The sequence below is a fragment of the Magnolia sinica genome, chromosome 5 (genome assembly GCF_029962835.1).
Source record: "Magnolia sinica isolate HGM2019 chromosome 5, MsV1, whole genome shotgun sequence".
NCBI lineage: Eukaryota > Viridiplantae > Streptophyta > Magnoliopsida > Magnoliales > Magnoliaceae > Magnolia > Magnolia sinica.
The window spans coordinates 113,074,615-113,098,118 of record NC_080577.1 but is presented as its reverse complement, the minus strand read 5'-3'; the positions used below and the strand labels follow the sequence as shown (position 1 = coordinate 113,098,118).

Here is a 23,504-nt window from a genome sequence, read left to right as displayed (position 1 = left end):
TACATCCATATATGAGTCATATTTTAATGATTGAAATTGTTTTATTTAGTAGGCTTGATAGAGGTATTTTCAGGAAAAAAAAAAAAGAAACAGAAAAAGAAAAAAAGAACCGTTGGTTTGGAATATCTCAACCTTTCAATCCTTTGACTCTTTTATTTTAAGGATCATGACTCAATGAACCGGGCCACTATGAGGAGGCGGAGCATGTGTTAAAGATCTAGGTATATGGCACACATGTTAGAGATCTGGGCCATTCATCTAGGGGAGTACACTCATGAAGTGAGCCAAACATTTGTGTTTGACCTATTTTTATGGCCGCCCATCTTTCTGACATGATTTTCACCACCTTGTTAATGCAACAACATTTGTTTCCATTGCATACTGCTTAGAGCCTACTTTAATTGGTGAATATATCTCTAGAATAATGACTCTTCTCTTGAATGTTAGATGCTTCCTTCACTGTTGTATTTGGGTTGTTGGTCAAAATTTTAAAATCTTCCCATCTTCAAGATATTAAGCTAGCTACCATTAGTTGGTATCTTGTCAAAGTCTTGGTTTGTATCATAACCCTAAATCCTACAGCTACCTCTCCATGGGTTGTGTTGTATCAAATTTCATGCATTTACATTGTCATGTATCTATGTTACAGCTACTAACACAATATCAATGAGGCATTTTGATACTATGTCACTGTTGTGATATTGTGATACAACGTTTGTATCTTATGGCTATAAGATGAATATATTACCATACATTTTCATTAAGTCCGGGCACAGCTTCTCAAATAACTGTAGGCATGCAATGTCAATGTTATAAGCTTTCACTATTTGGAAAAATGGTGGTCAACAGTCAATGTATGCATGGCATGGTTGTATGGTTATCTGTGTTGGGTTGTAAACCCAATCCTTTGCTGACGAGTGGCTGCAGCCACCTCAAAACAGAAAATAAACTTTTAAAAAAGAAACAGTGATATGCTGCTGTGTTAGAATCTTATTCCAACGGAGATGAATACACGGTGCTGTTATAGGCTTTTCTTGTTACGTGAAAAGACTAATCTATCCCTGTCCAGATACATCCCAGGGGCAGCTAGAGAAAGAAAAAAAATCTAGAAAAAATCTACTGTATATCTTCTCTTAGCTAGCAGAGTAAACTTAGAAAAAAAATCTCAACAGCTAGAAAGATCACACAACTAGGAATCTAATTTTAGAAAGGAAATCCAATCTCACAGCTAGCAAAGCTAGCTCAGACGATGCTCATACGGTTTTGGATTTGCACAAATCCATCACCGCTTCCAACACTCCCCTTCAAACCAAAACCGGCTTCATTCCGAGCATCGTTCTTAGTCGTTTGAATGCATCTGTCGGCAATGCCTTTGTGAAAATATCCGCCACCTGTTCCGTAGTATGACAATACTCTAATTTCATCGTTTTCTGCTTCACATGATCTCTCAGAAAATGGTACCGGGTATCAATGTGTTTGCTTCTTCCATGCTGCACCGGATTTTTAGCTAGCTCGATTGCCGACTTGTTATCCACATATATGTATATTCCTCTGGATGTTTCAGCTCCTTTAGCAGATTTCTCAACCAAATTCCTTCACAGACGGTGGACGATGCTGCCATGTACTCTGCTTCACATGTGGACAGGGCGGCCACACTCTGCTTCTTCGAATTCCATGTGAATGCTTTCGACCCAAGATAGAAAACATAGCCTGTGGTGCTTTTTTTTTTCATCTTGATCACCACCCCAATCACTATCAGAGTATCCATACAACATCGCATCATCATTGTACGGATAAAAAAGACCAAACTCAATAGTCCCTTTGATATACCTCAGTACTCGTTTTGCAGCTAGCCAGTGTGATTCTTTTGGGGCTTCCATATACCGGCTTAGAAGCCCAACACTGTAGACTATATCTGGCCTAGTGATTGTGAGGTACCTTAAACTTCCGATTAGGCTCTTGAATAGGGTTGAGTCGACGTTTTTTCCTTCTCCATCTTTCGTGAGCTTCAGGCCTGTTGTAATAGGTGTATTTACCGCTTTACAGTCGACCATCTGAAACCTCTCAAGGAGTTCCTTTGTGTACTTCTTCTGGGATATGTGAATGCCGCCGACTTGTTGCTTCACCTCAATGCCCAAGAAGAAAGACATCAATTCACCATCAGTCATTTCGAACTCTTTGAACATAGCCAGCTTGAATTCTTCAAACATCGCCTGACTGTTCCCAATGAACAACAGATCATCAACATATAAACAAGCGATAAGCATATCACCATGGGCATTCTTCTTTGTGTAGACGGCATGCTCATATGGACATTTGACGAAACCATTCTCTTGAAGATAACCGTCGATCCGTGCATTCCAAGCACGGGGAGCTTGCTTCAACCCATACAGGGCTTTCTTCAGCCGATACACCTTGTGTTCCTCCCCTTGCACGACAAAGCCTTCAGGCTGGTCAACGTATACTTCTTCTTCAAGTACCCCATTTAAGAATGCAGATTTCACATCCAGTTGGTAAATCATCCAACTGTGATGAGCTGCAAGGGAGATAATCATTCTTACAGTGTCAAGGCGAGCAACTGGGGCAAAAACTTCTTCATAGTCTACCCCATATTTCTGTTTGTAACCTTTTGCTACGAGCCTTGCTTTATATCGTTCGATCTTACCATCGGCATTCCACTTGATTTTGTACACCCATTTGAGACCAATGGTCTTCTGGCTTTTGGGGAGTGAGGTCAACACCCATGTTTGATTCTTCTCGATGGCATGAATCTCTTCTTCCATAGCCTTTCTCCAACATTCTTCATTCACAGCCTCCTCAAATGTGAGAGGCTCATGGTCCGCATACAGGCAGAGTAAATTTACTTCCTCAGTTTCTGCATAGATGTCGTTGAGGCTTCTCATTTTAATAGGAGCCAAGGATGAAGGAGAATCAGATGAAGATGTGCTGGATGAATTCTGATTTGATGAAGTACTTTCAGGAGATATGGAGCGTACTCCTGGACTTCTGAGATCCGAAGGGGGTGATGTGGGTGTCTGCTCCTGATTCATATGCCTCTCTTCTTCATATACTTCTGCCTCAACCTGACTTTCTTTGGCCGAATCTTCCTGGTTCCACTTCCAAGATTCTTCCTCGCAGAATACTACATCTCTACTTACCACCAGCTTATTGGTTAGTGGGTTGTAGAGCTTGTATGCCTTTGACTCTTCACTGTAGCCGATGAAGATGCACTTCTCGCCACGATCATCAAGCTTTTTTCTTCTCGCTTCTGGAACTTGAGCGTAGGCGACACACCCAAAGATCTTAAGGTGCGCCACGCTCGGCTTGTATCCACTCCATGCTTCTTGCGGTGTCTGGAATCTGACACTCTTGGTTGGACACCTATTGAGCAGATAGGCAGTACATGCAACTGCCTCTGCCCAGAAATTCTTTGGCAGACTTTTCTCCTTCAGCATGGTCCTCGTCATATCGAGGATGGTGCGGTTTTTTCCTTCCGCAATTCCATTTTGTTGTGGCGTGTACGCTGCAGTGTGTTGTTGCTTAATGCCATGTTCCCTGCAATATTCTCGAAAAACATTTGAGGTGTACTCCCCACCTCTGTCAGATCGGAGAGTTTTGATTTTAAGACCACTTTCTTTTTCAACAAGGGCCTTAAAATTTTTATATATAGTAAAAGCAGCAGACTTGTCTTTATTTACATTCTCCCACAATTTTCTACTGAATTCGTTAATGAAGGTAATAAAGTATTTTTTTCCTCCTAGAGAGATTGGCTCTAATGGTCCACAGATGTCGGTGTGAACCAACTGCAACGGTTCTCTTACTCCTTGGGATACTCCACTCGGAAAGGAGTTTCTTTGTTGTTTCCCAAGTGTGCACGCCTCACACACATGTTCTGAAGCTTCAATAGTAGGCAAACCATGCACCATGCTTGATGATGACAGAGTTTCGGGCCACCGAAATTTAGATGGCCAAAGTGAAGATGCCACATCCAAGAATCATTCTTTGCTTTTCCATAAAAACACTTCTCAAGCATTGTGTTTATATGGAGAGGAAACATACGGTTCTTTGCCATCTGGACTTTTACAATCAAACGTCCATGCAAATCTCTAATGGAAAGAGAAGAGTTCTCCATGTGTATGACATACCCTTTTTCGAGGAGTTGTCCGAGACTCAGTATGTTACTCTTCATGTTAGGCACATAGTACACATTGGAGATATAGTTTGGAACACCATTCTTCTGAAAGATTTGGATTTTACCTTTACCTTTCACAGGTGTTTTTGATGAGTCTCCAAACGTTACATCGCCATGAACTCCTTCTGTGAGTTCCACAAAGAGTTTCTTGTCGCCGCACATGTGATTACTTGCACCCGTGTCGAGATACCATACGTCCTGCTGATCACTACCTTTCTCTTGTGCAAGGAGAAGTGTGGAGCTTTCTTGTTCATGTCCTGATGCTTTGGCATAGTTGGATCGCTCGTCTTGATTCATCGGCTTGCTCCAACAATCAGATGCATAGTGGCCAAGCTTGTTGCAATTATAGCATTGGATGTTCTTTGTACTTCTCCGTCCACGCATAGATCTACCTCTACCATTTCCTCTTCCATGGAAATTGGTATTTTTCTGTTGGTTTTAGGCATGACTTTGTTGGTATCCGCGCCCTCTGCCTCTTGCGCGATTGTTAGCAAACCGTCCACCACGTTGTGAACTTCCACGTCCACCATTGCTATCATTAAGAGTCAATCTTGACTCCAAAGCTTGTTCCATCGGCATGGAACTGGCATTCTTCTGCATTCGTTGCTCATGAACTTGCAACGATCCCATCAACTCCTCAATGGAGAGTTTCTCTATATCTTTTGATTCTTCGATCGCCACAACCACATGCTCAAACTTGGTTGTGAGGGATCGAAGTATCTTTTCAATAACTCGGACATCTTCAATCTTTTCACCATTTCTTTTCAAATTATTGACAGTTACAAGCAAACGCGAAAAATAATCAGTAATATTCTCACCTTCCTTCATGTGAGTCGTTTCGAACTCGACTCTTAATGTTTGAAAGCTAACCCACTTCACTTGATCTACACCCTTGAAGATGGTGCCAAGAGTATCCCATGTTTGCTTGTTTGATATTGCTTCGACAATCTTTTCGAAGGTGGATTCATCCAACCCTTGATAGAGGAGAAACAAAGCCTTATTGTCTCTCTTCCTTTGATTTTTTAGAGTGATCTTTTCTTCATTGGTGAAGACAACTTCTTCTTCCATAGTGGGGTTCTTCATACCCATCGGTGACGATCTCCCATAGTTCTTGCGACCCGAATAATGCATTCATTTGGATTTACCATTTTTCATAGTTGTCCTTTGACAACTTAGGAACCTGCGGCTGGATGGTGCTTGCCATCTTTGCTGAAACAGTCGAGTTGTGGACAAATCCTTGGCCTTTTGCTATCTGATTGTTTTGAAAAAAAAAAGCAATCTGATTTTTTTTGAAAAAAAAAACTGCCGCTACAATCTGATTTTTTTTAAAAAAACAGATTTTTTTTCTGAAAAACTGCGGCTGCAATCTGATTTTTTTTTTCAAAACAGTTTTTTTTTTTTTTTTGAAGACCTGCGGCAAAGGTAGCCCACATGGAAAAGCTGATTTTTTTAAAACCGGAGTGCAGGATCAGCCTCTTGATGAGGCCCAAGGATCGTCGGCTCGATACCACTTTGTTGGGTTGTAAACCCAATCCTTTCTTGACAGTGGTCATGACCATGTCCAAAACAGAAAATAAACTTTTAAAAAAGAAACAGTGATATGCTGCTGTGTTAGAATCTTATTCCAACGGAGATGAATACACGGTGCTGTTATAGGCTTTTCTTGTTACGTGAAAAGACTAATCTATCCCTGTCCAGATACATCCCAGGGGCAGCTAGAGAGAGAAAAAAAATCTAGAAAAAATCTACTGTATATCTTCTCTTAGCTAGCAGAGTAAACTTAGAAAAAAAATCTCAACAGCTAGAAAGATCACACAGCTAGGAATCTAATTTTAGAAAGGAAATCCAATCTCACAGCTAGCAAAGCTAGCTCAGACGATGCTCATACGGTTTTGGATTTGCACAAATCCATCACCGCTTCCAACAATCTGGCTATCAATACCACTGACCGGGACCATGTTGTGGATGGAGCATAACTGAAAGTTCGCATTGACAAGATAATATTAAACATCTTATTTTTCCTTTTAATTTGGACTCTTCACTATTTTACTTTTAACCATTGATTTCAAATTTTCAGAGCCATCCACTTCATAGTCATTTATTGGGTGGTTGAGATTGGTTGAACAATGTGATTTTTGAGATATGCTTTGTTCTATAATGGAACCCACAAATTGGATAGTGTGCATCATTGCCACGGGTGAAGAGGATGAGTGTCCTCCATTTTTTTCAACGGTGAAAAACTCATATAGAAGTCTAGCCTAAGGCCCTGCAATGAAAGCTTTTTGAATTCAACGCTCAAAATAGTGAAATGCATCACACCACGCTAATTTCTTTTTGTGACAGAAGAAAAACCTTAATACCACGACATACAATGTGTTACCTTGTATGTGAACAACACATTGTCTCATGCCCCTCTATAAATTATAATAGGGTTTTTTTATTTTTTACTAAATAGACCTAATTAAGGTATTGTGGGAGCCCTTTTATAAACCCATTTTTAAAACTTACCAGTTTCGACCTGTAATACCATTTTCATATTGGTCAGATGAAAATTCTCCGAGCATTTTTTATACTCAGATATTCTTTTACCACCACTTTTTGGCTAACTCCTCCTTTACCACACTCTAACAATCTTTCATAGTTTCCAACCCATTGCTACTCTCTTCAGCAGAAACTCCCACATACAAAATTAGTTTTTTCACATTCTTTTTACCTGTTATGTTGAAATGAGGTTGTTTAGGAAGAAAATGAGATAGAAAAAATTATTACAAAATTTAACTTTTAGAAGATTGGTTCATCTTTTTTTAAAAGATTCTTCTTACATGAATCTTTCGCCAATAAATAGAAAGAAAGAAAGAAAATAGTTAGTAAAAACTTCGCTTTTAAAATATGAGTTTTTATTATTTTTATAGATTCTATTTAGATGGATCTATTAGAGAAGAAACTGATAGAAGGAGACGAGATATATCAAAAAATTTACTTTTACAATAAGAATTCTTCTTGTTTTTTTCAAAAGGTTAGGCTCAGATGGGTCTATTACCTAGAGGTGGACTTTAGGTCCACTTTTAAAAAGTCAAACGATGTCTAAATGAGATAATTTCAATATTATTTGATAGGTCTTCGAAATATCTTTCCAACAAGTCTAAGATAGGCCAATCCAACTTATAAGGAAGGAGTTATGACTGTATTCGTGAGATCATGTGATGTTGAAAAACTATGATCACTTAGGTATACAAACCACGATCACGATTACTTATGTGTACAAACCACTATCGCTTACATGTACAAACTGCAATCACGATTATATATGATTCTTTTAGCATTGCACAATTTGATAAAACGATCCCAATTACATCATTACAGTTCTAATTGGGGAGATCTTAGGCCCATTGGAAAAATAATTTGAAGACCTTTCAAATAACATCGGAATAATCTTATATAGACACCTTTTGACCTTTCAAATATAGACATAAAGTCTAGCTCTTGGAAAAATATCTATATGTCTAATATTTTGATATCTCTCGTCTCATTCTATCAGTTTATTTCCAAGCAAATTCATCTAACCCCAATGTTTTGATATCTCTCGTCTCATTCTATCAATTTAAGAAAACTCATCTAATTAAAATCTTTGAATAAATAACAAGAGCCCATTTTTGAAAAGAGAGTAGTTAGAAAGCACGAAAGATTATCGACAAAATAATTGGAAAACATGAAAAATCATTGAGATATAGCAATAGTAAAGGAAAAGTTAGCTAGAAAGTAGTGATAAAATAAGTCCAAATGTTGAAAGGGTTCAAGGACAACTCCATTCCCAAAAAATTGAAAAAGGTGTGCTCCGAATTTTATTTTATTTTTTCTTTTTTAAAGCTTTGAAAGTGGATTAGGTCCTATAAAAGGGCTCCCTTATACCTTGGTTAATTATATTTAGGGAAAAAAAACCTGTTTTAACAAAATTCATCTATACTATGCATACAACGGTAGTCGCCGGACGCAAAAATCTGCAAGCATTTCATGGTTATAAAACTCAGGACGAATCCACTGCAACTCGTTTCCCCAGTCTTTGTCTAGACTAGACCCAATCTAGTCTGATGCCCTAAGCCATCCCTAACTTAGGTGAGTCAAGTTGATTCACATTCAACTCATGCAAAGTTACAGGTCAGCTCAAGACCTAACGTGTCAATCCAAGTCGCTGAGTCATTTAACTATGCTGAGATTAGCTTCTGCAATGGCAAGGTGTCATTTGAATGAAACTCCTGCAAAAGCTGTCTTCTCATAACTTTGTTAGTATAGTCTCATCGGAAGCCAACCATACTTGGTTTTGGCAAGTGGGCTTCCTGGCGCCTATTTCGACAAGTAGCCCGGATCAACCATGAGTTTGCAAAATCGCATTCAAATGCTAAATAAAGACTTGGGTTTGGCTTGAAATGGCGTTTAGGCATCAAATGCTCCTTTTGAGGTGACATCGTGACAATCCCTAATACAATGACTGGGTTTCAGCAAGTCGGCAATTTTAACAAGTGGGGTATTGTTTAAGAGGTTGAAAAAGACCATTCAAATTTCAAAAATGACTTGGGTTTGGCTGAGATTGAGAGGACATCCAAACAAACCCTAAAACTTTGAAAAAGACCATTCAAATTTCAAAAATGACTTGGATTTGGCTGAGAAGGGCATTTAGGCATAAAACACCCCTTTTGAGAGGACATCCAAACCAACCCTAAAACTCTGTAGATATGCTTGAATATGGGAAGCCTTTGAAACAAAAAGAAAAACCATTTAGATACTTTACAGGGTGAACCGTGCAGTTTAGTTGGAATTTATGGGACATAATAAATAAATTCAAAGTAAACTGTACGGTTCTGCTTTGAATTTAGATGGCTCTTAGACGAAAACATTACATTGATTTGATTTTTATTCAGTTCATTGTCTTGTATTTCATGAATCATCTAACCAAAACTGTCAATGGTCCAAGTCTCACAAGTGCTTATTAATTAGAAGTTAGGATTATTAAATAAATTAAAATTTTGAATGATCATATCACAATTTGAATGGTCTGATTGAGTTAGCATAATAATAATATATTGTATTGTGTTGTATGCATGTGATAATGAGAAATAACCTAATGGGATAAGTGTAAGAAAACGTTTCCATGCACCTGGTTGCATATGGACTTGTTAGCATCCAAATCTTCTATCAGGACCATCCACTAGGTCTAGTCAGCTCTTCTTCTTGTACAGTACAAAAATCACGAGAATTGGACGGTCCTAAACTTCTGTGACTGGACCTATCTTCCATGAACGATGTTGTTCATCCATTTTTGTATGCCACAAACTGAAAGATTTGGTCCATCTGATGAGTATGATTTTTACAAGGCAGCCTGTGAAGAGTGGACTGGAGCTCATAGACGGTCCACATAAATCCAACGTCTAAGATGCAGTTAGGTGCATGGGAAGGTTTTCATGAGGTGCCATCCATCAGGTGGACCTCACTATCTACGTTTTATTGGGAACGGATTGGCTACTCCCCCTGCCACCAGCCCGGTGGCTGGTGGTCGGTGCTCTATGGGACCCACCATGATGTACGTGTTTCATCCATTCCGTTCATCCATTTTTACAGATCATTTTAGGGCTTGATCTCAAAAACAATAGGGGCATAAATCTCAGGGGGACCACACCAGAGGAAAACAATAGTGATTGGATATCCACCTTTAAAATCCTCCTAAGGCGGACTGTACTGTTTATTTGACATCCATTCTGTTGATTAGGCTATACAGGCCCAGATGAAGATGAAGGGAAAAAACAAATATCAGCTTGATCCAAAACTTTTATGGCCCCCAAAAGGTTTTTAATGGTGGACGTTCATTCAACACTGTTTCCTGTAATGTGGTCCACTTGAGATTGGGATATACCTCATTTTTTGTATAATGTCATAAAATGATCTGAAAAAAAGATGGACGGCATGGATGAAACATAGACATTATGGTGGGACCCACAGAGCACTGACGACCAGCCATTGGCTGGTGCAGGGGGGGTAGCCAATCCGTTTCCCGTTTTACTACCCAAAGATAAAGGTGGCCCATCAGTAGGTGTGACCTAATGTTAAAAATAAGTGGACGGATCAGAAAATCTCAGCTGAATTTTTCACAAACTCAAATTTGTTCAGGTAAATGTGGCCCACCTGACTGGTGGATCGACCTTATTCTTGAAAAAAAGGTATCCTACATTGTGGTGCCCTTCTGATGGATGGCTTGGATATTGCACCTGTCTGGCAGGCTGGCATATCTGATGGCATGTATATTAGCTGACTTGTATACGCGTTTATCATTTTTTGGAAAAAAAAATATTAAAAAGACCAAAGATGACAATTGAGTGGGGCACACGAATGATTGAGATCTGAACTTGCAAAGGTGGGCCCTACAAGACCTGCCCAGCTGGTGGTGGGCCCCACACCTCCTCACCGTAATATACGCCAAAATCAGCTCTTGAGGATTTTTAGTGCACGAGAGTTTCTTGATGGGGTTGTTTTTCCATGTGACTAAGACCCCTTTTGTAGACGCGACGATATTTCCACACCAATATTCAGTTCAATGGACCGAGACCTGAATGAAAATAGGTTCTCTGTCAGTGACTTAAGCAATCTTGACCGTTGATCTTATTTCTACATTATGGATGGACCACAACTTAAAGATCCCCCTACTCGCAAGATCCTAACCATCCAATCTTTTTCCGTTTTTACATTGATTGTGGATATTATATGACAAGTTGTAACGTTCCTTCAGGTTTTCAGTACGTGCGAGTGGGCCCATGGTTTAGCCATCCGAACCGTTGGATCTCGCTCTATAACGTGCTCCGTAGGCCCCACAGTATCACTGTAAACGGACCCCACCTAGCACCAACTTTCACCCAAGCATTGTATAAGCACCCTTTTTTCCTTGCCATCCATCTGAAGTCTAAAGAATCAAGAGCCTTGGATTGTGCCATTGGGCTGAATCTTCAATATAGACCATCCATGACAATGGCCATCAGCTCAATGGTTTAGATCACCAAACCATGGGCCCTATTGGTCACTAATGCAGAAGTCTATCTCTATATTGAATTCGTATTGGGACTGGTTGAAATTTCAAAGATGACCAGTGCAGCAGCTGGCAGGACATCCATAAATTATGTTTGTTGAATATCCACCGTACATGTGGCATATATGTATTATTGTCAGTTGCAAACCCATCCCAAATGGGCCATATGGCATGCAGATTCACTCTAATGAGAGAAGTTCCATGGATCGAACGAGTATGATAAACGGTTAGGATTGGTTTTTGGGATGTGGCCCATCTCTAGTGTGGTCCGTACCTTGGCTGGTCACATACACTTGCATGTACCATATATTGCCATTGTTTTGAACCCTAATCATCACTTCCTTGACTCTAATAATCTAGCCGCCGATATTTTCTACCTGAGCAGGTTGTTCTTTGGGGGGAGTTATTTGATACTCTGGCTGCGTATGGGGCTTGATGCACATGCACTCAGAAATGGAACACGTGGCATGTTTTTAACTCAATCAAACCGACTAAATTGTGAAATCCTAACCTCTCATTAGGGGTTGTTTGCAGAAATTTACACGATTGCATAATTTTCATTTTTAACCGTCCAATCGATGTCCACCAATCTGAAACTCAGAAAATCATCTAAGCTAATTAATTAGCTAGTTCATGTTACATCTAAACTCTTACCCAAAATTTGGACGGTTTAGCTTAGATTACTTATATGGCACGTATGCAATTTCTAAGTGCCTGTGTATTTTTGCCAGAGTATCAACGTTTTCTCTCGTTTATTTTACGTGGTGGAGTAGGTAACGCAGTTGATCCAGACCACCCATCTGGTGGTCCTGTCAACCTATGGCCTTCAGGTGAATATCACACCGTATGGATGACTCTGGTCACATGGATAGTGGTACATGATGGAGGTTGATCTTTCGGTGTGATCTTCGAGACCATCTACGAAAAGGATCACAACCATACAATAGATAACTATGAAATGAATGGTCAAAGGTAAAATAGTGATTGATCTAAATAAATCAAATGGTTAATAAAGGTTTGCTCGAATAAATCCCAACTTATGGTAACATCAGATTCTAGGACTTCAAGCTTTGAATATGGACCATCTTACAATGATCCAAGCCGTTTATATGACGAATCTCACTTTGTACGTGGAAAATATACAAATAGAAGCTCTTAAGTGGATTATTTCAACCTTTGGATAGAACATCAACCGTTAGAATAGCCTTTGTTTAATCATAAGGTTGAAATGTTCAATACAAGGGTTTTCTTTAAATAATTTGGGTCATCGAAAAAAAGACCAAATCCAACGGCTAATCTTATTGAAATATGTCCAGATACATTTGAGCAATATTTTGGCTGATATCTTCTCAACATCATTTTTACCTACTCTATGCTCCATTCACGGTTAGTTCAGTGATTTGGACGGTGTAGATCTTTGTTCACTATTCCATATGTACGGTTGATCAGATACTGCCGTTTTATAAACGGTGTAAAACTAACAAAGGAGTGTATAACATCTTCACCATGTATACAGGAAGAGGTGACCTTTCATGCTTATAACATAGCGAATTGTAACCATCTATGCAATGGTGAGGACTCCTTAACGGTACACGTGTCATGCATGTAATTCAATCCACACCGTCAGAACCGTGGACCCCATTGTGGATGGTGCATGTACCAAAATAATACTGATAGGACATTCTTAACCCATTAGTATTGGCAGTTGAAATGGACTGCTAATATTTATTTATTTTTAGCTGTCCATTTATTGGCCATGAACTGGATGGTCAGGGTAATGTGATTGCTGTGAATTTAGAGAAAAACATTGATACTCTGGCGGAGTGGATAATACGCAGGCACTAAGAAATTACTTCTAAATTGCACGCGATTAATCAAATTGAACTGTCCAAATCATGATACATATTGTGAACTAAAAACTAAGCTTATTTGATTATCTGATTGTGGTATTGCTTAGAGGACTGTTCAAATGAAAGATATCCAACAGTCGTATTTTCACAAACAAGTGTCCAAGAAATCAGAGGTTGGGATTGTCTAACCAATCTGTTCTTGAGGTTTTTTCTTGGTGGAAGTGGGCTGCACAATCTAGTCGTTTTTGTAAAAGTTTGTATTTGCTACGTGTACAATTTCTGAGTGCCTGCGTATCAAGCGGCATGCGTAACCTGAGTATCATATGCCGTCGTGATTTTAATGCAATTCTTTATTCACGCCGCACCACGTTGGTAAAACGCACATAAGGGCATATCCTTCTAACGTAGAAAATACCAATAGATTCGCGCCACTAAAAATCGAAGAAGCGATATGCAAATACGCCAACATGGCATAAATGTTTGAGATCAAAACCGTTCATCATGTGGGGTCCACCGTAAATTCTTAGAAAAGGATCAGAACAATCTATTCGTTTGGTGAGCCAGACGTGTGATTATCGGTTTTCTTAAGATCGTATAGTAAAGACTAGTTGGTCATTTTTCTAACCGTACACACTCTGGTGCGTGGATTCCAATTCCACTCGATGAATGGGGTTATCACACGTGTGTTACGTCTGCACTTGTGCCGGGAATCGCGCCGTCGCTTTACTCAAACAGCTCAAGCACTAGGATTGCTGAGGCGATTCACGCGCATCACGGAACACGTGGCAATGCGCACGTGTGAGAATGAGAGCCAACCATTTGTCGAGCTTGGGGTTGAGAATTCGCGACCGATGTCGGGTTGGGTTGGATCGGGTCGGGTCGGGTCGGGTCGGGTTGGCTTATAGGGCATAAGGTTGGTCTAGGGTTGAGCTTCAATCCAACCCAACCCACCCGACCCGAGTTTCAACCCTAACCGTTCCATTCCTCGTGCACAAGCGGCCAACATCATTTGTCTGGCCAGTATGGACTTTAAGAAATTTTGCATACGTCACCTCCACAATAATATAAAAAGCATCAAATAATAAACTGTAGGGCTGTACATGTGTTGAACCGAGCTTGGCACAGTTTGGCTTGACTTAGCTGGTAACTAACTCCAGCTTGAACTTGGCTTGGCTCAATCCTCGAGCTTGATTGGCCAACTTGACTCGATTCAATTAGCAACTCATACTGGTTTAAACCTATGCAACATTTTCTTAAACACAAAGTGCATTTTTAATTTTTCACAAAATGACAAACAAAAACAATAATATACAAGTATTTCATAAACATTATACGAGCAACATCAAAATCATAATCTAACGTTAGTTTTATAGTATAAATTTTTTTTTATAGTAATTTGTTTTGTATTCATTCATTCCTCATCACTAGCTGATCTCGCTGCGAATGTAGTATCCAAATAGCACTTCACTGAGTCATTTGACCAGATACATGACTTGACTTGAGTTGTGATTTTTTTTTTTCTTTTTTTCTTTTGTTAGCTTGGTAGTACAGTTATTGCCAAGTCATACTTCACTGTTAGCCACCTCCACTAGGTAAACGATGCCAAAACCTCAGTGTTGAAATGGGATATCTTTCATTCAGTCTATCACTTGAGCTATGTATTAGGGTGTTCGAGTTGAGAATTGATTAGGGTAATTTGAACACGACATGAAAATTTTTCAGCTCAATTTCAAACCGAGTTTAATCAAGCTTTTTCAAGTATGGTCGAGCAAGAGTATCTTGATCGGGTGGCAGACTGTCATGAGTTTCAACACCCGGTCAAGGGTTCGAAGTATCCATGAGCGGTGAAATCCCACCATGGCGTGAGTGTGTGGGGGTGTGTGTGCTTGTTAAAAAAAAAAAAAAAAAGTATGGTCGACCAAGTTAACCGAGCTAATTCGGTTCGTGTACCGCTTTACCCCCGCGTGGACGCCACTTTCCTGTAAAACGTGTTAGTGGGAGTTCCTGTAACCCAAAGCTCCGTGGGTCTCGTCGTAATGTCCGTGTGAAATCCACTCCGTCCATCAGTTTCACCGGTACATATGACTCGATCCCAAAAAGAAGCAGATCCGGGATACAAGTAAGCTATGGTACAAGAAACCGTGGGGATTGAACGCTCACCATTAAAACCTTGTAAGGGGCCACGAAAGTTACGGATCAGGCTGATATTTGATTTTTACCTTTAGGATGTTAGTGGGAATCCATTTCTATGGTTCAGATGACATATAAAGATGACGGTGTTCCCCAGGAAGGCTTCAATCGTGGGCTTTCCCATCCCCACTGTCTACTGTTGTGGAGCCACTTGAGTTTTGCATCTCCCAACTTTTGGTCCCTTATCCGAAAATAAACCAGCCAAGACGATGAACGGACTAGATCTCACACGGGCATCCGATGGGCTTACAGAACTTTGTGTCACACGAACTCCACTTCCTGCTCGTGTCGCAAGCGTGTGACTAGTGGCACGTGTACACTATTCACCTCATCAAAATCGCGCGAATCGCTTCAAGCATTTTTCAAGCACTTTCCCTTCGTTACGTGCCGTTTACGACACCCTCTCTCTCTCTCTCTCTTTCACTGTGAAAAACGACCGTTGTTCCACTAGCCGCCGTGTTTGATGCCGAACCTTTATATTCACCATACCACATCAGATCCTCTTCTTCTTTACAATATATATCTTTTCTCTCTCTCTCTCTCTCTCTCTCTCTCTCTCTCTAATGGAGAACTACCAAATACTCTTCCCATCATCATCTTCATCTTCTTCACCTTTTCCTACCTTCTCATCCACCATGTTTCAAAACCCACATCTCTTTAACAGCTTCCATGCCAATTCAAATGGGATGTTGGGGTTGAAGGCTGAGGTTGATGGCCCACCACCACCAAGTGCTGCCACAAACAATATCTCCCCTCCAATCGGGGCCGTTGCTGGCGGAGCCCAGAATGAAGAGAGACAAGGGAAGAAGAAGGGTGAGAAGAAAGTTAGGAAGCCAAGGTTTGCTTTCCAAACAAGGAGTCATGTCGATATTTTGGATGATGGCTATCGTTGGAGGAAGTATGGCCAAAAGGCTGTCAAGAATAACAAGCATCCTAGGTATGTTATTGCTCTCTCTCTCTCTCTCTCTCTCTCTCTCTCTCTCTCTCTCTCTCTCTCGATTGATAGATAGATATGTTTTTTTTTTTTTTTTTTTGTCTATTTTTATCACTAGCCCCCACCAATACCATATATTCCTTCCACCACTATCAGATTTTCATTTCTTTCAATTGGCTTTGGGAAAAATTAAACTTCCACTTAAAGAGATGGTATATATGAAAGATAATACCACTAGAAGGAAACCCATTTGAGGAAAAGAGAAGAAAAAGGTGTGGTGCAATTGCTATTGGTTTGTGGAGTTTCTGTTGCACTTTTGATGTGGTTTTGTCAAAATACCCAAAACCCCATATTTATATATATCTTTGAATTTCTATTTGGTTTTTTTTTTAAGTAGATTGAGGTTGTAGTCTTTTCGCGTGCCATGTTGAAGTGAGTTAATGTGTCTGACACATTTGCTTGAGTTGTTTTAGGTTTAGGGTTTTCTTCCTTCCAAGCAATTGTTTTGTGTATTTAGTTACATTAACTATAGATAAGTTCTCAAGGGAAACAAAACACTATGAACATTGATCAGATACATCACAATATAGCCAACATGTCCATGTGTATGCAACATCTGATCATTGGAAACCTGGGACCCACCTTGAAGTTCATAATTGGGTGTGGAAATCAGGCCAATACATGTACATTTATTTCTGTGTGGCCCACTTGGAACAGTGTGACTTTGCGCCTGATGATCTTCAAGATGGGCCAGCCTTTTCATCGGTTTGAATGTCATATTATATAACACATTGGTGCATGTACAAGGTGGACTGTAACTCAACCGTGGATTGAGATGGATTTGATCATTGCTCAAAAGTGGTTCCTACATTACAAATTCACTAGCAAAGGTTACGTTAATGGAGTAATCGGCCTTATACTGTATTTCTTTTGTCTAATATGTTCATCTGCGTCTTCTTTTCTTTGAACGGAAATCAAGAACTTTTTTTTTTCTTCAAAAGAAGGGCCTTGCCCCTATATCATTGATAAAAGGAACAAAATGATGTACATGATTGAACCTGAGACTGCCTTTGGATATACTATTGATGAATTGAATTCTAAGGTCAGTTCAACAAACCGAAACAACTAAATTGCAATTACCATAGTAGAATTCATATGAAAGGACATGAAAGGAATGTAAGTGCAATTTGAGAACTACTTTATTATAGCAATTCCATCTTCTTTTATGGCTAATATTTTCATCATTGTCTTCTTTCTCTGAACGGAAATCAAGAACCTTAGACTGCCTTTGGATATACTATTATTGAATTGAATTGCAATGATCAGTTCAATAAATCAGATCAAATGACCAAATTGCAATTACCTTAGTAAAATTCATCTGGAGGGACTTGAAAAGAATGTAAGTGTAATTTGAAAGCTAGTTCGTCATAGCAATTTGATCGATAGTGTCCAAGTGCAAAAGCAAGAACTAAACAAATGAGAACATGATGACAGATATGAAAAGAAATTCAATGATATCCCACCACATACAAGCTTCAAGATCTGGAATTGTCACCTAAGTGTCCTAAAGCTCAAGATCATTGCCTAAACTAAGTTTTTTTTTTTTTTTTTTTAAGTTTGAATCATAATCTATTCTTCCAACAGCTTCAGAAATCATCAAAATAATTTGAAAAGATCACCCATGCTGATGAATCAATCTCCGCTTGGAGCCTTGTAATTGTCTTCAGAATTTTTGTAAGATTTTCTTTTTAAATCAACCACATAGCTCTCTATATAAGCAAATTCAAATTTTGCTTCTGTTGCTTATTTTGGTGCTAAGATTTCCATCATATCTTAGTTTTAGCAATGCTAGATTTCCTCTTCCAGGTTTTTCTTAAAACCTTTTCAATGATCTTTCACTTTCACTAAGAAAGTCCTGGAAGATGAAGACGCACTTGCTAATCAATAGATCAAAATGGCAAAAACATGAAACCAAAATCAAAGTAGAAAACAACTAACATAGAAAATTTCTACATGGTTAGGCGTGGCATTTGACGGCATCTCCAAGAGAAGGCAATTCAAGCTATAGTTAAATACCAATGTTGTCAAAATCATTAACATGTTGCAAATCATAATAAGGGTTGAATCTTATTGAATTGCAAATATTATTGCAAAATCAGAATTTTTTAATGATTTTCTTAAAATTTTGAAGAAAAATCGCAAAATATAAATTTAAAATTTAAATTAAAAAAAAAAAAAACTCATCAATCATCCATATGAACCATCATACCTCCATATCATGATAGTGTCAGATCATTCTTCTCTTTCCTTTATTTTTTGGCCTTTTTTTAAGTGTAAAATCACATTGGAAAACAACGCCATTCAGTTATGTAGACCTACAAAAAGATATGTTGATTTTTAACCATCATTACCACAATTTATGTGTGCGTGTGTTTGGGGCCACCGTGTGGGGGGGGGGGGGGGGGGCGGGATTAGCACTACAAAGGAGTCCAACAAGTCTACCTGTAGGATAATTCAAGCCCAATCCTAATATTGTTGTTGCACAATAGAGCAGTACTATTCTACTACTTAAATATCTTTCAGAAACAACCCAAGAAAAAACATAAGGAGAGAAGGCTTGAGAGAGAGAGAGAGAGAGAGAGAGAGAGATGATTTTCTTGTGTTTTATAGTTCTGCCCGACCCTGTGTATTTAGAATTCGAATAATTGTTGGAAGTAGCCTATTAGGGTGCCTTGAAGAGACACTTGATTGTTGACAAGAAACACTTTTGTCTTTTGATTTGAATTAGAGGTATTGTTTTAATTTAATTACAACAGTAAAGTTAACCAACTTGGTTAGCACCGTCTCACATCACCAACAAACTGCCATGTCATCCAGCTATATACATACCACATAGGCGCCACTTAATACAACGGTTAATACAAACTCAACCATTGACCAAGCCTTCTTTTTTAGTCATATTGAGCCACGGGTTAAGCCATAGTTTGGACCATCATTTGACCCTAGGTTAATGTATAATTGATAAAATTTTAAGACTAATAAATTTTAAACCTCTAAGGCTCCTTGCTCCATGCAAAGTGCTAAGTGCACCAGTTAGAGTACCAAAAAGCATTCAAGCAGCCATATAACCCACTACTCACACTGTATGCACGCATGTAAATGTTGCAAACCATCCTTTTTTGCAAACCATCCTGACAATGCTTGTAGCTTGAATCTTTGATGTGGCAAAACCTTATGCATTCTCGTCTAGTTACTGGTCCTTTAAACAAAAAGAGTAGGAATAGTTTCAAAACATAAAAGTACACATTTTTAAGAGATTTTTTTATCTCTCTTTTTCCTTTTTTTCTTTTGGAAAAATAGAAACACCCACAAATAATTTTATATTTTGAAAACATCCAACATGACATGTGAATTAATATTATAAATAGCTAAATAAGCTAAGTACTAATAATGAGATGCATTTTTTTTCATCATCAACTTACTAGGGAGGGGTGCAATGCATGGACTTCCAGAGTAGTCACCCATTCTACCATCACTCTACCCAACCATGCTCAACTAAGGACTTCTTATGGGAACCAATCCATACACGTTCAATGTTAACAAATAGTATACATATTTATGCCAAAATTTTAGGCATTAAAATGCTCTTCTTTTTTTTTCCAGAAAAGCAGGATCACACCACCTGTAACTTTGTTTCTACATTTTTTCTTTTTTTTAAAAAGTTGTATGTGGCATAAAAAATGTTCCTATGAATTCCAAAACTCTTAAAATGATCAGTGGTGTTTTATTTATAATTATTCAGTCAGAAGTAAAACTCCTAGGTTTCTTACTATGCATTGAATGGGGCAAATCAAGTGGTCGGAGAAGCATACGTTGAGGTTATCGATTTGCTTGCTATCGGCCGGGTTTTTTTTTTTTTTTTTCACTGCCATTGCAAGACCAAAAGATTGGTATCATTACATGAATACAAGAGACAAGAACAAATGCAGTTTGGAATATGATCAAAATTTAAATTACTTCAATTCCACACCAACCTCTTCCATAAGCCGGGAAAACACATGACCTCATGCATATAGAGTGGAATGCCAGAACATTATTCATGTAGACAACCACAATTAATTGGGATAAGACTAACATGATGATGAGACATTTGAGTCGGTAACTAGGCCAACTCATTCAGTCCCAATTGAGTCGAGACTCGTCGAGTCAAAGTAAGTCACCCTCCATTCTTGATCCCAGCTCATAGAACCAAACCAGATCAGAATCGACCAAGTCCAAGTCGACTCGGACGAGTTGATTCCAGGTCAGCCGAGTCGTCACTCGTTATTTTAAGTTGAATGACCAAGTATCTGTATTCCCATTGATTCCATGTATCCTTTTGGTTTCAGGAGCTACTATCGATGCACCCATCAAGGATGCAATGTCAAGAAGCAAGTTCAACGGCTGTCAAAGGACGAAGGGATTGTGGTCACCACCTATGAAGGAATGCACACTCATCCCATCGAGAAATCAACGGACAATTTCGAACACATCTTAAGCCAAATGCAAATCTACTCTGGCTTCTAAAATCTTGGAGTGAAGAGAGAGAAAAAATACATACACCCACATGTGACAATGTGGCCCACACTTCAACATCAGAACCTTTCATCATGTGGGTCCCACTGTATAGACGCCCTACCCAAAAGTCCGGCCCATCCACCCATCAGGTCAAACACAGTATGCTAAACAAATGGAAGGGGAGAGATATCTTAGTTCAGCCATTTATTTGTTTTGTACACTGTAACCCACCTTATGAGTGAGCAGGCCTGTCTTTTAAGCCAGAGATCCATGCAGTGTGGCCAGCCTGATGGATGGCTTGGATGTTCCACGTGTCACATTGCCTAATTTATGTAAAGCATAATACCTTTTCGTTAGACCTCCAAACATGAAATAGATAACGGTGTGAAGAATGCCAATGGATGTTATATGTTTAGCACTTAATAATTTGTTTGTTTATGTAATCATGTTGATATGATGATATTACAATTTTTATTTGAATCCATATTCAGATGCTTGCCCAAGCTTACACATGTCTTGATTTCAAGTTTCTATGATCCAGATGCAATTTAGGTTGGGTTAACAGAACTATATGCTATTGAAACCATACTGTAAAATCTGGTCATGTTGAGTTGACTCTCAAGGTTTTTAGAAGAGGTGAGATCAGCGGCGGCACTTAGCATTCCTGGGACAGTGCACCTGGACCAAATGGATAGCTCAAGAAGCTCTTCTTCTTCTTTTTTTTTCTTCTCATGCTAGAGCATTATTGGGGAGGACATCTTTAGTGGCATGTGATTTTGCAAAGGGAATGAAATCTCAAAGTCCTTTTTAAGCATGCTCTTATGCTTGATTCCCAAAGTGGGGGGCCGCTTTCATCAAGGAAGAAACATTGCGAAAATTATTGCAATGGCTATTAAGTTGGTTATGGATATGGGGGGGGGGGGGAGGGGGGGTGGGGCTTTCATCGAGGAAGAAACATTGCGAAAATTATTGCAATGGCTATTAAGTTGGTTATGGATATAGATTGTGCAAGATTAGATGAGGCAACGTTATCTTTAAGCTCGATATGGAGAAGGTGTATGATAGGTTGGAATGGGTGTTCGTCTCTAAGGTGCTAGATATGTTTGGTTTCTCCTTGGAGTAAATTAGATTGGTTGAAAGATGTTGGCAAAACGGTTGGTTTTGGGTTATGTTAAATAGGAGAATCTCTGGATTCTTCAAAGCGTCTAAAGGCTTTTGCCAAAGAGACCCCCTATATATCCAAGCATATTCATTATTGCAGACGAGGTCCTTAGTAGACCGTGGAATATAAAAACATTAGCTTCACCGTGTGGGATGTTGGTGGTCAGGACAAGATCCGACCTCTGTGGAGACATTACTTCCAAAACACGCAAGGGCTTATCTTTGTGGTTGACAGTAATGACCGAGGTCGTGTTGTTGAGGCCAGGGATGAGCTGCACAGGATGTTGAATGAGGATGAGCTGAGAGATGCAGTGCTTCTTGTTTTTGCAAACAAGCAAGATCTTCCCAATGCCATGAATGCTGCTGAGATTACCGATAAGCTTGGCCTTCACTCCCTCCGCCAACGCCATTGGTATATCCAGAGCACATGTGCCACTTCTGGTGAAGGGTTGTACGAGGGATTGGACTGGCTCTCCAACAACGTTGCCAGCAAGGCATAGAGATATGTTGCTTTCAGGGACATCCGAATTCAAAGCTGGCCCCGAATAGATAAAATATTATTTCAGATCATGTTTTTAGTGTTGTGAAAGAGATGGTTGTTCCCCTTCGATTGCTTAGTTTAGTCTAAATGCAAAACTCCCATGGTATTTGTTCATGTAGCCTCTGAATAATCCAGAAATTTGTTTGTTTTTTTTTTTCCGAGGGGGTTTGGGTTGCTTTCCATTCCCATTTTCTTTGGTTTGAATTTCTCTTTTCTCTCAAAATCTGAATGCTGATTTCCGGTGTATGTACTTGCAAATGAATTTCCTAACTATGCAATGTTGGATTATTGCTATAAAAATAATAATAATAATAAAAAAAAAAGAGGTCCTTAGTAGAGGCATCAACTTTCTTATTCATAGAGGGATGTGTCACCCATTTGCATTGCCTTGATCATGCTCTCTGATTTCTCACTTAATGTTTGTTTCTGACACTAGCGTCTTTTTAAATGGTAGGAAGTCATTTGTGCTTGGTCTAATGAAATTTCTTAAAATTTATGAGGAGGCATCGGGTGACAGGGGTCAATGCAAGGAAGAGCTACTTCATTTTTCCAAGCAAAATTCTTAAAAGTAATATGAACGTTTGGTTGCAAAATTGGTTGGGTCCTAGCTTGCTAGCTAGCGAAGAGGGAAAAGAGAAACTAACCTACCATGGAAGACGATTGGCAATCTACCGGCCGACGTAGACGGAAATAAGGGGGCCATAGCCTCTTCGTAGGCAACCTAGCCTTCAACGTTGCAGTGGACGATCTAAAAACCAGGTTCGGTCAGTTTGGGGACATAACCGATGTTTACATCCCAACTTTCGCGACCTCGGGAAGAGGTAGAGGCTACGCATTCATGAGATTCCGCCGAATGGAGGACGCTAATACGGCCAAGCAACTGCTCAATGACCGATTTTTAGCAAGAGGAAGAATGATCGTGAAGGACGCACTCCAGAGGAGAACGCCTGATTTCCCAGCGGCTGAAAAATCGTTTCCTAATAGCAACAACTCCACGCACATTATCAGGC

General features: G+C 39.4%; 2 protein-coding genes across 2 annotated transcripts; both read left to right on the top strand.

The window, feature by feature from the left end:
- Positions 1 to 15,777: 15,777 nt before the first annotated feature.
- Positions 15,778 to 21,295, top strand: LOC131246772 (probable WRKY transcription factor 75). Its single transcript, XM_058247166.1, has 2 exons — positions 15,778 to 16,238; positions 20,624 to 21,295. The coding sequence occupies exons 1-2, from the start codon at positions 15,865 to 15,867 to the stop codon at positions 20,799 to 20,801; spliced, it is 552 nt and encodes a 183-aa protein (XP_058103149.1). The 5' UTR covers positions 15,778 to 15,864; the 3' UTR covers positions 20,802 to 21,295.
- A 542-nt stretch (positions 21,296 to 21,837) lies between these two features.
- Positions 21,838 to 22,608, top strand: LOC131247164 (ADP-ribosylation factor 1-like). Its single transcript, XM_058247596.1, has 2 exons — positions 21,838 to 21,882; positions 22,070 to 22,608. The coding sequence occupies exons 1-2, from the start codon at positions 21,838 to 21,840 to the stop codon at positions 22,451 to 22,453; spliced, it is 429 nt and encodes a 142-aa protein (XP_058103579.1). The 3' UTR covers positions 22,454 to 22,608.
- Positions 22,609 to 23,504: the final 896 nt, after the last annotated feature.